Source organism: Felis catus, chromosome A2, assembly GCF_018350175.1.
Source record: "Felis catus isolate Fca126 chromosome A2, F.catus_Fca126_mat1.0, whole genome shotgun sequence".
In the NCBI taxonomy this organism is placed as follows: domain Eukaryota; kingdom Metazoa; phylum Chordata; class Mammalia; order Carnivora; family Felidae; genus Felis; species Felis catus.
The window spans coordinates 148,864,788-148,881,290 of NC_058369.1; the positions used below are offsets into that span (position 1 = coordinate 148,864,788).

The following is a 16,503-nucleotide window of genomic DNA, read 5'->3' on the forward strand; positions in this document are numbered from 1 at the left end:
CAATCAGAAAGTAAATGTGTTTGCTAAAAACCAAGTGTTAGCTATAAACCTGCACCTGTATTGGGCACAGGCTACCCTTTCTTCTAAATATCACTTCGTCCATTTCTCACCCAAATTCATACATTACCATTACCTATTGCTACTTTCAAAATGAATACGACAGAAAGTTCTTCCAGTGACTAAAGCAGCTTCAAAAGTATTATCCCTTTAGAGTAAAACTAAAGGCTGACCCAAACAGAGGAAAAAGCACGGGCCACCTCCTGGCTATACAATCCTAAGGAAGTCCTCTCCAGGGGCCTCATTTTCCTCATCTGAAACTGAAGAAGGCCTACACCCAGGGTTTTAGGGAGGATTACCTACACACATACTTGGTAAAACTTTACCAGCAATAAGGCTCCAGCCATGGGGACTTGGACTGATCCTGTCATCATGTTCGTCCAGCAGCTCATCAGAGCTTGGGCTGAGCTCCTCGGCTACCCGGTGCATGAAGACCAGGGCTACAGCTATTGCCAGTGGCAGCTAAGTCCTAAAACGATTACATAAAGTTCTCATTTGTCCCTATCCATGCATGGTCTTTGGGTAAAGTGTACTGTCTCTTTCAGCCTGATCACTAAGTCTTTTTATTTATTTTTGTGGCTTATCTGATGCCTCAAAACTTGCTACTTAATGTCAAATTCTTAATGTCAAATTCAATCCCAAACATTTCCCAATGTGGTCTTTGATTGTATTTCAGTAAGTGTATAAGCCATGTCATGTCCAAAGCAGCACAATTCATCTTTTGAGTTGATCGTAAAGTTGTGTTGGCCATCAACCTCCCTGTTTTGTTCTTAAAATCTTTGTCAGTGGATCCTTAGGCCCTTCCAAAGGCACATCCACGGCAGCCTATGGTTGCAACTCTGCGTACTCCAAGCATGATTCACCCTACCCCAGGCCGTTCTCAGCTACGCTGATACGAGGCAATTGCCGTGCTGTGTTATCCTATGTATTTCCAGTGAACACAAGCTGAGCTGACCTTCCAGGTGCAGAAATGGGCTCATACCTGCACCCTCCCCTCATCTCCTCTGGGAACCGGGGTACTCGTGAAGCAGTTGACACGTCAGGCTTACACCCGCAATCTGTAGCTTTAGAACAACTCTTCTTTGTGATGTGAACAGACCCAAAAGGGATCAGAGGTAGAACATAATAAGCTTCTGCAAGAGCTGGATAAGCAGCCCTCTGTAAGAGAAGCAGCTACTTCAGGAAACATCTTCCCTTAAACAGGGTACTTCTTTTAGAAAAGCTTCTGTCCTATTTAAAGATCTATAGCTACTATACCTGCTTTCTAGACCTCTCTGTACTTACTCACCAGCAAGGCAAATACCATGTGCAATCTACAAAAAGTATTTGCAGCAAACAATGGCAAACTCTCTCTGACACACACACACACACACACACACACACACACACACACACACACACTCTGGAATCATGCCCGGAGGTCCCTGGACTCAGGGGCCCATGGATTAATTCCTCAGCTGTATGCAACTCTCTGCTTGTTGCAGTGTTCTAGGCAGAATCTATAGCTCACAGATTTACAATAATCTGTGAACTAAAAGAACCACTGTTCTAACATGACAGATGACTTAGAGAAGGGCCTGCCAACATCGCAGAATTCCACCCACTGACTTTGATTATCTGCCCTATTCTCTACTGATGCTAAAGACAAATTTGTGTAAATGGGGCTTCCGAAGCTCTGAACCACTCACCACACCAACATGTGCTCCAGAGAGGAGGAAAAGAGGTGTATCATATCCTACAGGGTTCGCTGTGGAACTCAAATCTTCCCACCCACCTTGACTGGTCTTATCTAAAATGAGCACAGATAGGGGCTCCTCGGTGGCTCAGACAGCTAAGCATCCGACTTCGGTTCGGGTCATGACCTCACGGTTCCTGAGTTCGAGCCCCGCATCGGGCTCTGTGCTGACAGCTTGGAGCCTGGAGCCTGCTTCAGATTCTGTGTCTCCCTCTCTCTCTGCCCCTCCCCTGCTCACACTCTGCCTCTCTCTCTCTCTCTCTCTCTCTCTCTCTCTCTCTCTCTGGCTCTCTCTCTCAAAAATAAATAAACATTAAAAAGTAATAATAATAAAATAAAATGAGCACAAATACACCACTCACCAATCTAGAATCCAGTATTTTCAGAAACAGGAGGCTGCGTGAGATGGACAAAGTATTTCCACTTCCAAGGAACAGAGTAAAAGGAGGGGAGCTCCTAAGTTACTTTCTCCAAGAGGTAAAGTTTGCAACCACATGAGACAAATAAATCACACCCTCACCTCCATAATAGTTTTTCTCATCTCTTCCAGATGCATCTTATCCAAAAGATTAAAGGAGCCAGACCCATTTTTCTCGCTCGGTCTTCCTTCCACGTAGGTCATTTTCTGTGAGAGTACTGGTTTGCTTTTTGTTAAATTACCATTTTAAGACACGGGCTCCAAAAACTGCCATTATTATTTAGAAGCTGTTACTCCTAAACACTTAAGGGCATGGTAAGGGAGGGAGAGATACACAGATAAATACAGTAATTTTTAGCTTATGTTTGTAATTTGCCACAAACATTTCTTTGCATTTGTCACTAGTGGAAATGAACTTCTACTACCTGCATAAAATCTTAGAAAGCTTTAAAAAAAAAAGTCCTAGAAAGTTTAACAGGGTACTCTGCCCAAGAGAGTCACAGATGCTAAACTGCAAAGGTACCAATCATCCACCAGTTAGCTGAATTACCTAGACAACATCCCTCCACACTCCCCATGACTGACTGGACTTGTTGCCTCTGCTAATATACACTCTCCGGAATCCTCAACAACATCTCACGTTAAATAATCTTTTCAGTTAGAGGCTCCCAACTGCCAATACTTCCCCAAAGCATTAGTTGTGTTCCATGTGAGTATCCACACTACCACATGTATGGCTCCCATGAATTTCAGCTTGCAACTTCAAGGCCAGTTGCAGAGACTCATTTATGCCTGGAAAGCACGATAAATATTACTTTGAAAATGATACTCATTGAAGTTGACATTTGCTCTGGAAGAGTTCACTCAAAGCTTTGATGTTTCAGATAAACCAGTGGAAGACTGAGTGGTAAGCATGCCTTCCGAGCAGGCACAGCAGGTGCTCAGAAAAATCCTATTAAGCACATGTAATATGAGTAATGAAAATGCTTGGTCTTTCTATCCCTAGAAATTATTTTAGACTTGGAGAGGAAGGCAAGGAAAGAAGGTGGCCTTTCATCCAACCATGAGTTGTTTCAGATTAGAAGTTGAAATAAGGTGTAAGATTATGGGTGATTTTATGCAAGTGGGGGGAAAGCTATCAATTGCTAAGGATAAAGGAAATAAACAAGACCCTATAAATACCATGAAAATAACATGTCGTAGGTGAGAATAAACTTTAAACTTAAAATTGTAAGTAGGTCCTTTAATTGCTAGCCACTGAGGACCTCAGCAAGAAAAATCTAGACAAACATTATCAATAAACACAGCCTAGTTACTGAAAGCCTGATATTGTTTGCTAAGTGCAACACTTCCTATATTAAGATAAATGAAGATGAAATTACTATCCTTATCAGTGGAATGCAGAATTGGTTTTCCAGCAGTGACTGAGTCCATGAATCGCTCCTATGCTCTCATTTCTTACGAGTGAGGACATAAATATTAGACATTGGGCAAATTTGGAATGTTTTCTTCAGCCAAGTTGAACTACCTATCTGCAGTTCAACACTGAAGCGTGGACCTCATCGGCACCACGTTTGAATCAACTGAGCTAAAACCAGTAACTCACTTATGATACTGAGATTGTTGCTTATCCTTCCCGGTGCCTCACAGGGAAACAAGATGACTCTTTCGAGCTAAGAAAAATACAGAAATCAGCTGAAAAAATATACAAAATGCCTAAAGAAAAAAATCACATAGACGATCAGCTGCAGAACTCAGGACTCCTATTTCCCCGTCCACATCTTTAGGTATGCCGTGAGAACACAACATGCTCTAATTTTTAAGTTCAATATAACTTTATATATCCATTCCCTTGAACAGCTCTAATAATAGCTATTACTCATATAAGTAGTAAACACTGTCAAAATACTAAATGCCTATATACATTGTCAACTTCCTCACCAGTAGTGCTTGATACAGAAGTATTTCAAGCAGGCTACAGTATGCAGACATACTAAACAAGGAAACACAGTCAAAAGTGACTTGTCCAGGGCCACAGAGCCTAGTGAGAGGCAGAGCTAGGACTAAACCCAGGTCTGCCTGGTTCCAAAGCGAGTGATCTCTCCACTATACTACACAGCACCTGCAAAGAATCTTCAAATATTAGATGTGATGGAACCTTACAAAAATGGCTGCTTTTAGAAAATCTACAATGTGCCCCATATTTTAAATACCTTACCTCAACTTCTTACCAAATATAAAAAAGTGACTTGTCCAAAGCCACAGACTAATAAATGCCTAGTCTGAGACTTAAAACCGAGGTCTGTTTAACTCTGACTGATGCTCTTTTGACCGTGACCTCAAAGAACTCAGACTGACCCCCGAATGCTCAACAATTCAAGAGCGTGCCATTTTTAGAGGAAGATGCGATGGGTTGACTATGGCTACAAGAAATTTATAGTGCCACTAGACTCACAGAATTTCAGAACTCGAAAAGCTCAGAGATCTTAGACATGTACTCAAGCCCCATCATTTTGCAGATGAGAAAACCAAAGCTCGGAATGATGCAAACTGGCCTTGAAAAAGAAGGATTTGAAGCAACTGGGAGAACACTGCAAGGGCATTCCGGGTGAAGGGTAGATCCTGAAGAAAAGTAAAGCGTAGAGGTCAAAAGGAGCATGGTGTGTGCTTGGATTATTATAAATAAAGTGCGCTCTGTGAGAAAGGAAAAAAAAAAATAGAATACAGCTGTCAAGCTGAGCAGCCAAAAGACACAGCTTCTTTTATTTAAAAAGTCTAGAAAAAGTTTTTTAAACAATCTCTCCATTTTAGTCTATTATATACCCCTATCATCATACTTACCCTATTTAACCTTACCTAATATTTGATATTAACCTCTGTGCTGTGGCCAAATTTTCTTTTAATTTAGTTTGCTCTCATCACTGTGTCTGTACTAGAGCATGAGAATAATGATTTATACATTCTTCTGGCCAATGTTTTCTCACCCAAAATTTATTTTGTTTCCTCTTACTCTTCTTTTTCACTCTCTGGTATGGAACAATCAAAGCCTCAAGCAAGATTAAACAAATCTCTGCATAAAACTCAGAGTTTATAGTAGTTTTTATTTTACCAACTAAACCACAACAATGCAAGGCAGCCTCAGACATTCTATTACAAAATGTGGCACTATCATTAATTAATATAAAGAAATGGTGGTCACAGACCAAAAACTGAGTTCAACAGTCTGAGTTTCTATAAAGAAAACTTTAATAAATTCTTCTCAAGGTAACAGTCTCACAGTAAAAAGTTTGTAAACATTGTAAATATTTAAGAAATTTTATTTCCTGATAACATGCTAAAAATAATTGATACATTTCATTTACTTGTGCTGGCGGTGTAATTACAGAGGAAGAAAAATAAAAGATATTATAAAACGTTCAGAAGTGAAATCGCTTTATTTACTAGGTTCAGGCATAGTTTCAAAAAAAAAAAAAAAAAGAGGCTCCAAATTCAGGTGCAGCAGCGAGTGTGTTAATGAAGTTAGTGCTGGTGTGCTGACACCCTAGAGAAAACTCAAGCTGTCAGTTTATGTGTCAAGCACGTGCGGGAACATTAAAAATTCCTCTGCGACGTCTGGTTGAGAACTGATTGTATGACTCCCAGCGGTCTGAAAAATTGCAAACCTGTCTCAGGCCCTGTCAGGCTGGCAGACACTTGTGCTGAAGCAACTGGGTCTAGCCCAAAACTTAGGCGGCTGGCCACAGAGGGAAAGAGGAGGTACCAAGTGAAAGCGAAGAAGGGCGAAGTCACCCCAGGCAGGTCAGAAGTCTATGGGGTGTGCGAGCGTGCGGCAACGGGTGGTATCACAGGGAGGGCACCAAACGACCGAGAGCAGGTAAAGGTCTCCTCAAAGCCGATTCAGCTTGAGAAAGGTAACGGGGGCAGTGCAAAACGACAGTTGGGGTCCTGAACCCACGGGGTGTAAGACAAGCCCCATTTCACAGAAGGGAAGACAGGGGTTTCAAATAAAGTCCCACTACTCGTGAGCAAGAGTCAAATCTAGCCTGTGAGCCCCTGGACGGTTTAATTCAACGTGGCATTCCCCCCCACCCCCGCAACCCCCTCCAGCACAGTGCTCAGCACTTAGCACACAACCAGGAAATATCTCTGAATGAATGTCCCAAGTCTTGAAACTTCAAGCTTCTTTGCAGAGAACTCGGCTTCGGGCCGGACAACACTGGGGGCCGGGACGGGGGAAACCAGGCTGAGCGAGTCCCGGGAAGATCGGAGGTTTGGGGTCCGAGTCCGGGTGCTGGCCCTCTGCCCGCCCACTGTCACTCACCCGGATGCCCTTCACCACGGTGATGTTCTCATTCTCGTCCGCCTCGAAGGTGACCCGGCGGGTGCTGGAGGTCCCGCCCATGGCTCCTGCTTCTGCCCCCACAGAGACCTAGCTGGACGCACGAGCACTTCAGGCCCCACGCGCACACTCGCGCGTGGACACGCCCGAACTCTTCCCTTGCACGGCGGGAGCAAGGCCACGACCCCGAGAAGCAAGGAGAAGGCGCCGGTCCCGAACTCCCGCCTCCTCCGGTCACGCTCCACAACAAAAAGGCCTCCGGTTGGTCGGAGATACGAATGGCCCGCCTCTACTCGGTAGGGGCGCCTTGATTGGTTGGTCCAGACCCGGATGCTATGGCAACAGGTTCTGTTTGACAAGGTTTCCGGAGCCCCTGGGTGGCACTGGGAATTGTAGTCTCCATCAGGCGCGATGGTCGCTGGGACGTTCCCGCCCTCAGACCTGGGGCGCAAGGGGAGCATGGCATTCTGGGAGATGTGGTCCTGACTGCCCGAAAGGCTTCTAGCCTGACAACTTTCAAGGAAGTTCGTTTATCTAACAAAGCGTACTTTGAAAATATTCTAGAAATTTAGGTAGGTGCGTTAAAAGATACAATGTCTCTCCTAAAGGAACTCACAGTTTAATTACGGAGATGCACTCGGCAAATGAAGCCATTCCTAGATTCCTAACTATAAAATCTGAGGCAAAATTTAACATTTAGTTTAGTCTTAACCATAAAAAAGTAAAAATAAAAATTAAAAACTTGGCCAATGGCCTTACCTCATGAGGACTATATACTATGTACTGTTTTGTTTACTTTTGTAAAGTAAAACTTTAAATATAATGGTTTTCAAATCTGCATATGTGAAAACAAAGACCATAAATTATTTGCACCAAACATGCAGATCATTCACTTTCTTGTGTCTCCTTCAACTTCAGTCATATAAGCTAGTTAGGCCATAATACAATGAGGCAAAGAAAAAGTTAAGTGATTTCTAAAAGTGGCATGAATTAGTGGAAGAATTGAAACTACTTCAGACAAAGTTGAGATAATCTATTTTGGAAAGTTTCTAGTTCAGACTTTCACCTCTACAAGACAAGTAAATAATTTTTAAGTAATGTACACACACATTTAAAAGTATTATTTTTGTGGTGCCTACGTGGCTCAGTCGGCTGAGGGTGGGACTCTTGATTTTGGCTCAGGTCACGATCTCATGGTTCATGGGATTGAGCTCGCGATGGGCTTGCACTGAGCATGGAACCTGCTTAAGATTCTCCCTCCCCTTCTCTCTCTGTCCCGCCCCCCTTAAAAATTATTATTTGCTACTCTGTGACATGTAAGTTTAGTCATATGACCTTAGTCTTACGGAGGTCGATTTGGAAATAAGGCTAATGACAGTACGATCCTGGGATCCCTTTCAACATTACAAACAACCAACCACAACACAGCATCCTCTTATTACATAGGCCTTCACAAAATTTCAGCAACACTTTCTTTTTTTCTCATCTCTACACCCAACATGGGGTTCAAATTCACAGCCCCAAAGTCAAGAGTTGCATGCTTCTCCTACTGAACCAGCCAGGCACCCCTTAAACTGCAATAACATTTTTGAGTTTCAATTATGTGCTGATTTATTACTGTAGGAATCTTTAGAACCAAGACTATGTCTTTTTCATCTCTGTATCCCTGTAGCAGAGTAGTGAATTTATCCTATGTCATCATTTTTTTTAATTTTCACTATATATGTTTCCAAATTCTATTATGCAACTTTGCAGTTTTGAGACTACATGTTACTTTGTACTTTTCCCCAAATTGTATACTGTGTTTAAACTTTGCTTTTTCAGGGAGCTAAAAAATACCAGGGATTATGTCTTTCCTTTCATTGGCACCTTCCCTCCACATACACACTCTCCTCACTTATTACCCCAACATATACTACCTATTGGAAGTTCTACATAAAGCAGATGTTAAGTAAATTCTTATCAAAATAACTAATTACAGGAGTTTAAGGAAAGAGTAGAGATACGAAGGAATCACTAGTTATCTTGAATCTATGCCCTTAAGCTACTAAATGAGTTCTTTCAGCAAAATAAAGATGAGGAGGCTGAAGTATGAGAGGTAATATATTGCCATAATATATATTTTATGACAGAAAAACATGTAACTGATCTTATTAAGGAATCTAAAAATACTTTGGAATTCATAATCCATTCCAACCAACATTACAAAGGAAAAAAAAACCTTGACTTGAAAAAAAATACGTCTCATTCTTCGAAAAATGCCTACTGTAACAACATTGGTCTATCTGTATCAATTTCAAGGCCAAGCCATGCCTACAGTCCCTTCTAAAGATAATTTCCTGAGCTACCCAGGACCTGTGATCTCCCTTTCTCTCTGGCCACAGCTTATTAGTGATCATCTAACCCAAAGGTGTCATTTAATTACCCAGACACCTATGAGCTAGAATGCAAAGCTTTATCCAAACAAAAATAACAGCTAACGCTTGAGCCACTCAGACTCTATATGTCTTTTTCCCTTTTCTCTATCTCTCTTTTTCTTTCTCCAATTTAAACTTGAAATTTCAGAGCATGCAAAAAGATAGCAGAGAAAAGCTCTAATTCTGAGGCAGAACTATAAGGCTTCACAGTAAGCTAAAGATAGGGGAACAGAAATTATAAGAACAATAAAAGGTATCCAGACTGGAAAAAAAGTAAAACCATCTCTATTCACAGATGACATGACATGATCTTATAAATACAAAACTCCTAAGAAATCCACTTAAAAAAACTATTAGAAATAATTTTAAAAATTCAGCAAGTTTGCAGGATATAAGATCAACATACAAAAACCAATTGTATTTCTATACACTAGCAATTAACAAGCTGGGAATGAAACTAAGAAGACAATTTCATTTATAACAGCAGCAAAAAACAATTCACATGCTGTGAGCTAATGAATTGGTAAACAAAATGTAGCATTTCCAGAAAATGGAATATTATTCAGCAATAAAAAGTAATAAAGTGCTGACATCTGCAACAATGTGGATGGACCCCAAGAACATTATGCCAAGTGAAAGAATTCAGACATTAAAGACCACTTCTTGTATGATCCATTTGAATATAATGTCCAAAATAGGCAAATTCATAGGGGGAAAAAAAAAGTAGATTAGGCTTGCCAGGGGCTAGGAGGGGGTAAGATGGAGAGTGACTTCTAGTTGGAACAAAGTTTCTTTGGGGGGGAGGGAGGAGCAGTGATAAAAATGTCCTAAAATTAGATTATGGTGATGTTTGCAGAACTCTTTGCATATACTCTCATAGAATTGTATACCCCAAATGGGTGAACTATACAGTATGAAAGCTCCATACCAATATGACAGAAATTTATTTATCATTCACTAAAGTCTAAAATAGGATTTTTAAAGAAAAAAGGGAAAGAAAAAAAAAAAGAAACTCTGAGAAGCTTCAAGGTACTGAAAAATAAGCCAGTCAAAAGAGATACTAGAATAAATTGGACCTTTCAGAATTAGCTCAGTCCTACACATAGCATGGGGGTGTTGGGGGTGGAGACCCACAGCTCCAGAAGCTTCCGGAGTTCCCTAGGATTCATAAAGGCCTTCAAACTGCAGTTTTTTACAAGGACTGGATCTTTGAAGGCTCCTACTCTTCCTAATGCCCAGCTGTTCCGTGTTTCCTAGGCTCTGGGGTACACATGCCCTTACCAAAGAATCTTTGTAATCCTAGGAGGCCTACCTAAATATCTACAATAATAATAATACAACATAGCATTCTCTTCAGTCTTCACAAGGAGACCAGCACTCCAAGTAAAATCATTGGCTGTCAACAGTTTACATTGATGCCAAACAGAGAACTGGGCAGTACTTTGATTGTTCACAATGCTTAGCTTGGCCAGCAAGCAACATTACCTTCCAATTCCTTCCTCCTGAGTGACTTCTTACTTTCCCGCCATCTCAAACCTTTAGAATTAATGCTCCAAATAAAGAAAACAAATAAATAAATGCTTTTGGTGTCAAAATTCCAATCATCCCTAATTCCCTCTATCCCCTGGAAAAATAAAAACACACCTAGACTTCCAAATCACTCACATAAAATTCCAGAAGTCTCACGTGAGGAAGGTTTGCACTACATACTCTTGATTTTTCAATTCCAACTTTAAACACAAAGTTGCAGAAGCAAAATCCTGGTGATCCCTCTTCTACCACGTTTCTTCACACATCACTTGACTGTCCCTGATATACTACTTGGGATGTAGGAAGAAGTGTGTGAGAAGGAGAGGTAAAAAGAAAGAAAGAAGATGATCTGGCATGATGAGATATCAGGAAGGAGAGAGACCTGTTCCTGGTCCTGAACCAGAAACACTAATGAATGTGTTGTTCATCATAGCCTCTCCCCCGCATTTCTGAGTAGCATTTCAGCTGCACAGGAGATCACGCAGATTCTATGACCTGTGCTGAAATAGAAGATAGATATAACGATCATGTTTTCTGAGCTAAAAATTGGAACACATGCTCTGACTATTATTTGTGTACTTATAGAGACAATTAAATCAGTCCTTGAAATCAGGATCATCCTAGAAAATCTAGGACGTATAGTTGCCATAGTTATAGCAAACCAATTAAAATCACTGAAAAGGGCTTCTTATGTAGTGCAGACAATCAATATAAAAACATTCTGGAAATATAGACTGAGACTTATTCAACAAGCCAGAACAGGAGAGCAGCCTTAAAGCTTTCCCCACCAATTACTGTATGTAGAATCATAAAAACAATGAAGTGTGTGTGTGTGTGTGTGTGTGTGTGTCTGTGTGTGCGTGTGTGCGTGTGTGTGCCTGCACAAGTGTGCTTATGTGGCATATTTCAAATACAAGAATTTTGAGCAGCATACTTGAAGAGATTAGAAAGCCAAAATAGCATGAAACAAGTCAGCAATAATTACAAGGTATTCATAAGTACAGTAGGACAATATCTCTCTATGTCTTGGAAAATATCCACAGTAATGGCACAAATCACATGGTGTCCCTTTAGTATATCATCACTGGTCAAGTAAAACAGACCCCTGCACTGCCCACGCATCTAGTAAAATCATGAGGCAGTGTTCTCCATGTTTCAAGGACCTCTCCATCTATCTTTGACTTTCACCTCATAGTAGCCTTTGCTACTGATTTCTTGTTCACAATAAATTGTATAAGCTGTGCTACATCGTCATCACAGTATGGGCTCTGGTGGCCATTCTGCTTAACAGACATCACTTAACACCACATAGCTAAAATAAATTTTACACATGGGTTATCACTTGGCAAAGCACCAAGAAGATTTCCTGGTACCTCTGGCATAAAGATTATCATAGAGTAAAGCTTCAACAAATTTATAGCCAGTTTCTAAAAGGCCATTCTCTGCCATTTCCTGGACATCCTTCTGATATATATATTTTTTTCATTTTTATGTTTTTTCCTTGACATCTTATTTCTTTTCTCCTCATCCTACATTCATCAGAATACAGTAGCCGAAATACAGAGTGTTGGCATCAGGACATGGAAGGAAGGATGCCAGAGAGTAGGGGAAAGTCTGCCCAGAGAGTAAGAGGCCCACCCAGCCCAGCTCCTGTCTCATCCACCCTCAAGCCCTGAAAAGGTCTCAGGGCCTTGGATTTCCTCTGTGTCTGATCTGGAGTGATCATCTCTGACAAACAGAGCCCAGGTCAGAAGAGGCTCATTTCTCCTCTCTGAACCTCAAATAGGCTCAAACATTCCATCTGTCATCTCTCCTGAATGGCTCCTCTGGCCTTGATGAATTTTCAAGCCATTTTTATCTGAGAGCACAGGGACATTCTCCTCACCCTTTAACAATATCGACCTGTCATGGATCTTGAGAGATTTCTGAAATACAGGCTGTTAGCTTCTTTACTTCCAGATAACAAATGCTTGAAATGCATCAAGGTTATATGAGCACTTCTGCTTCAGTGTTGGACAGGCAGAGAAATGCCTGTTTATTGATGCTAATAGAGTAGAAATGTCCCTAAGTATACATTCCACACAACTGGTCCTCACCTAAGTGTGTTTCCCTGCTTGGTTCCACTTTTGCCCCAGCTTAAAGAAGCACCAAGGAGGGCACTGTATGAGAATCTAAACTCCACTGAGATTCTGTTCTACTCAGATGTTCCAAACCACAGTGAATCCCAACCTTCACCCTGCAACAAGAATCTGGACAATACAACTCTTTGATTAGTAATCACAAGACTTCCAAATGGAGGTGACCTTGACAACTATTGAATCTTCTCTTTATTTCGTAGATGAAGGAGCTGACAACCAGAAAGGCTATGAGTTGCCCAAGACCACACAGTCTTACTTTATCAGAACCTGGGGAGATCCCGGATCTCTAGCAATTTAGTCTAGGACTTTATCAGCACCCCCATGCTGCTCTACCATGAGAAACTGCCCTCGTGAGCCCTATATGTCAGGGCTTTGAAGCCTGATCTGAGATACTGCAGTGGCTACTGGAACCATGACGAACAAGATTATCAAGCAGAGATGGGGAGGGACAGTGCACAGCTGTGAGGTGGCAACAGAAGCATCCAGCACAGAGGTGGCTCAGGTAGCAAGAATCAGTATGCCTTCCCCATAGGAATATAAGAGGCTTCATCAATTCATTTGCTAACCATCCACTAGCTAATGACCCAGAAATTCCACGCCTGTGAATATATGCAACAGAAATGAAGGCTGGTGTCTACCAAAAGACACCTACAGGAATATTCACTGCAGCTTTATTCCCAAGAGCCCCAAATGTCCATCAACTTTAGAATGGAGAAATCAATGGTGGTATATTTACACAATGGAATGCTGTACTGCCATGAAAAATAATAAACTATTGCTACATTCAACAACATGGCTGAATATCATAGACATGAAATTGAGCAAAAGAAGCCTAATGTAGAAGAATATATACTGCTTGATTTACATGGTGTCCAAGAACAGGCAAAACTAATGTATGGTGGTAGATATCAGAATAGGTGTTACCTTTTTGAGTGTGGTTGACTGGGAGGGGGCATGATGGTGTCTTCTGGTAGGCTGGGAATGTTTTATGGTGTAGTTATTATATAGGTGTCTAGAAAATTCACTGAGGGGTGCCGGCATGGGTTAGTCGGGTAAGCATCCAACTCTCAGTTTGGGCTCAGGTCATGACCTCATGGTTGTGAGATGGAGACCTGACTCAGCTCCTCCATGCTGAGTGTGGAGCCTGCTTGGGATTTTCTTTCCCTCCTTTTCCCTCTGCACCTCCCCTGCTTGCACTCATGCTCTCTCTCACACACACACTCTCTCTCTCTCTCTCTCTCTCTCTCTCTCACACTCGCTCTCTCAAAAAGAAATAATAGTAATTAAAAATTAAAAAATAAAAATTCACAGAGATGGATGATTACAATTTTTGCACTCCACTCTGTGTAGGACATAAATAAACTTTAGAAAGTAAATTTAAAGAGAGAGATTTGTTTGATACAATATGTCTTATGGGATGAGTGAATCCTTTACAGGGAAGCTGGGATCCAGAATACTTCATAATTAACAAGAACATTCTGAATCTAGTATAGCCTTCATCGGTGAAATTGAGAAAATCGAAAGACAGAAAAAAAGAGGAAGCAGTGGAACCAATGTGTCCAAGGCAGTCCCAAATTGAGGAATTTAAAGCAGTGATGTGCTGAAGTAAACTTCCACTGACTCGTGAGAGCTGTGCCACATTAGGTGACATCCCAACTCTCTCTTCAGTAACATCACCTCCGTGGCTTGCATTTGGCTGGGGTGGGAATAGTTTCCACCACAATGGAAGGCAAACACTACAAATCAGAGCTCTTTTATTTTTTTCTTCCAGCTGTTTGTTACACATCAGGTTATTGAAATGGATTTAAGGTGCAATCCCCATGGGATGGTGTACTGGCATCTACTGTTAGAACCAGACACCTGAGAGTAAGTATGTCTAAGTAAAATGTGTCTGTGCTCTGTTGGCTACTAATCAGGGAGGATCTGATCCCAGTCAATCTTTCTCACTATCTACCTGTGGTCACCATCTCACTAAACTTCCAAGTAGTCCAGTACATTTCATAACTCCAGACCATTCAGCAAGTTGTTACCTAAATCTAGAAACACTCTTCCTTTTCTTCAGATCGTGAATTTCCTGAAAACCCCAGTTCAAATGTCATCTTCACAGTCTAAAGTCTTCCCGAGATGCCTAAAATCAAAGAATTGCCAGGATGGACATTTGTTGGTTCTTCCCTGACACTTGCTTCTCTTCTCTCCTGCCATTAATATTGTTGTCTTCTATTCACAAACTCCCTCTTTGCCTTTCTCAGACATCAGTTTTGAATTACACTGTCCCCCAACCTCAGCTCCAGCAAGGGGTAGGAATGAGGTTCCTCAGTGGCTTAAGCCTATCAGCAGATCTGGTGATTCTAGGAGGGAAAAAAATGTTCTTCTGAGGAAGCTTCTGGAATAGACTTCCACCATATGGGAAGGAGGCTATAGCCTAGAGTGGGTCCTTTTTTTCACCCTGAGAGAAAGCTGCCTGAAAATGGAGCTAACCCAGAAAGAACAGAGCCAAGAAGAACTGGAGAGAGAGAAAGTGAGCCCTGGTCACATCTCCTGGCTCTGAATCAAGCCTTACCTGAAGCCAGAGGTCTTCCTGGACTTGTAAGTTAAATGAGCAAAGAAATCTGAGTCTTGTTTTCTGTAAGTTGCCACAAAAAAACACACCAACTGATAAATTGCTTCATCTTCTGTATGTCAAGTTACATTCATTCCACCAACTTTTAGGGTAGCACGAGTGGTCACGCACAAGTTCACACAGTCCTTTTGTTCACTAGGGTAGAAGGTAGGGACTGGATCAGGAACTAGGGAGATCTCTTGGGGCCCTGACCAGGGGCAGAAACTACCTAGAGTAGGTCGGAGCCTGAGAAACAATTTGAACGTATTGTTTTTTGACACCTGCTGACTGGCAGAAAGGAAGAGTCATTTGCTCCCAAGACTAGGTTGTGAGGAAGGAGTTTCTCAAGGAGGAGTGGATGTCTCAGCTAGAGCCTGCTCTAAGGCCTGAAGCTGGCCCTTCTCAGATGTTTCTACCTTTTCCCTCTATTATCTATTGATTTGTTTAAATAAAGGAACTTTTTACCCTTTCTCCTCATTTTAGCTAATGTATTTAAACCACCTAGCACAAACAGCATCTGACATCCACTGAGAGCTCAATAAATGGTGATTTTATGTTCTGGTGGGGTTAATTTCATTCTGCCTGATATAAAATTTCTTATTAATTATATTTCCAAGCCCTTAATATTGTATTTTGTTTGTATATGTTTTAGATATTTAAATTACTTAGATTGACTCTATTTTTAAATTCTTAATTTAGAATTCTTATTTGTAACCTGCTTTCTTATTTTCCTTAATCTTCCTTGAGTTACTTTCACTTATTAACAACACGTTGGGGCACGTGGGTGGCTTAGCTGGTTAAGCAACTGACTCGGGGTTTCAGCTCAGTTCAAGATCTCATGGTTTATGAGTCGAGCCCTGCATCGGGCTCCAAGCTGACAGTGCAGAGCCTACTTGGGATTCTCTCTTGCTCTCTTTACCTCTTCCCTGCTTGTCTGTGCAAATGCGCATGTGCTCTCTCTCTTGCTCTCTCTCTTTCACATTATGAAAACATAATGTGTTTATTGTAGTAAAGTAGATAAACAATAAGTTGAAATTTAAATCACCCATAACTACTCATTACCCATAAATAACTTGGGCTAATATATTAAGCATATATACACCTATTTCCCCCCCAAAACTAATGGAATCATATAGTATGCATTGTTATTTAGCCTGCTGGAGTTTTTGCTTGATGTATGAGATTCTCTTTTCCATGTCATTAAATACTCTTTTAAACAATGTTTTAATGATTGTATAGTATTTCTTTTGTAATAAATCTTTATTAAATT

The 16,503-nt window shown here is 41.2% G+C and overlaps 1 protein-coding gene across 5 annotated transcripts in view; it reads right to left on the reverse strand.

The window, feature by feature from the left end:
• Positions 1-6,787, reverse strand: part of CHCHD3 (coiled-coil-helix-coiled-coil-helix domain containing 3) — a 281,233-nt gene extending 274,446 nt beyond the window's left edge. For 2 of the 5 annotated variants that reach the window (XM_023250578.2, XM_023250580.2), the window contains exon 1: positions 6,532-6,787. In XM_023250578.2, the coding sequence (XP_023106346.1) occupies positions 6,532-6,612 (81 nt within the window). In that variant the 5' untranslated portion in view covers positions 6,613-6,787. The remainder of the gene's footprint in view (positions 1-6,531) is intronic. The other 3 variants (XM_023250579.2, XM_019825818.3, XM_006929382.4) reach the window with 3 other exon arrangements.
• Between the last annotated feature and the right edge of the window lie 9,716 nt (positions 6,788-16,503).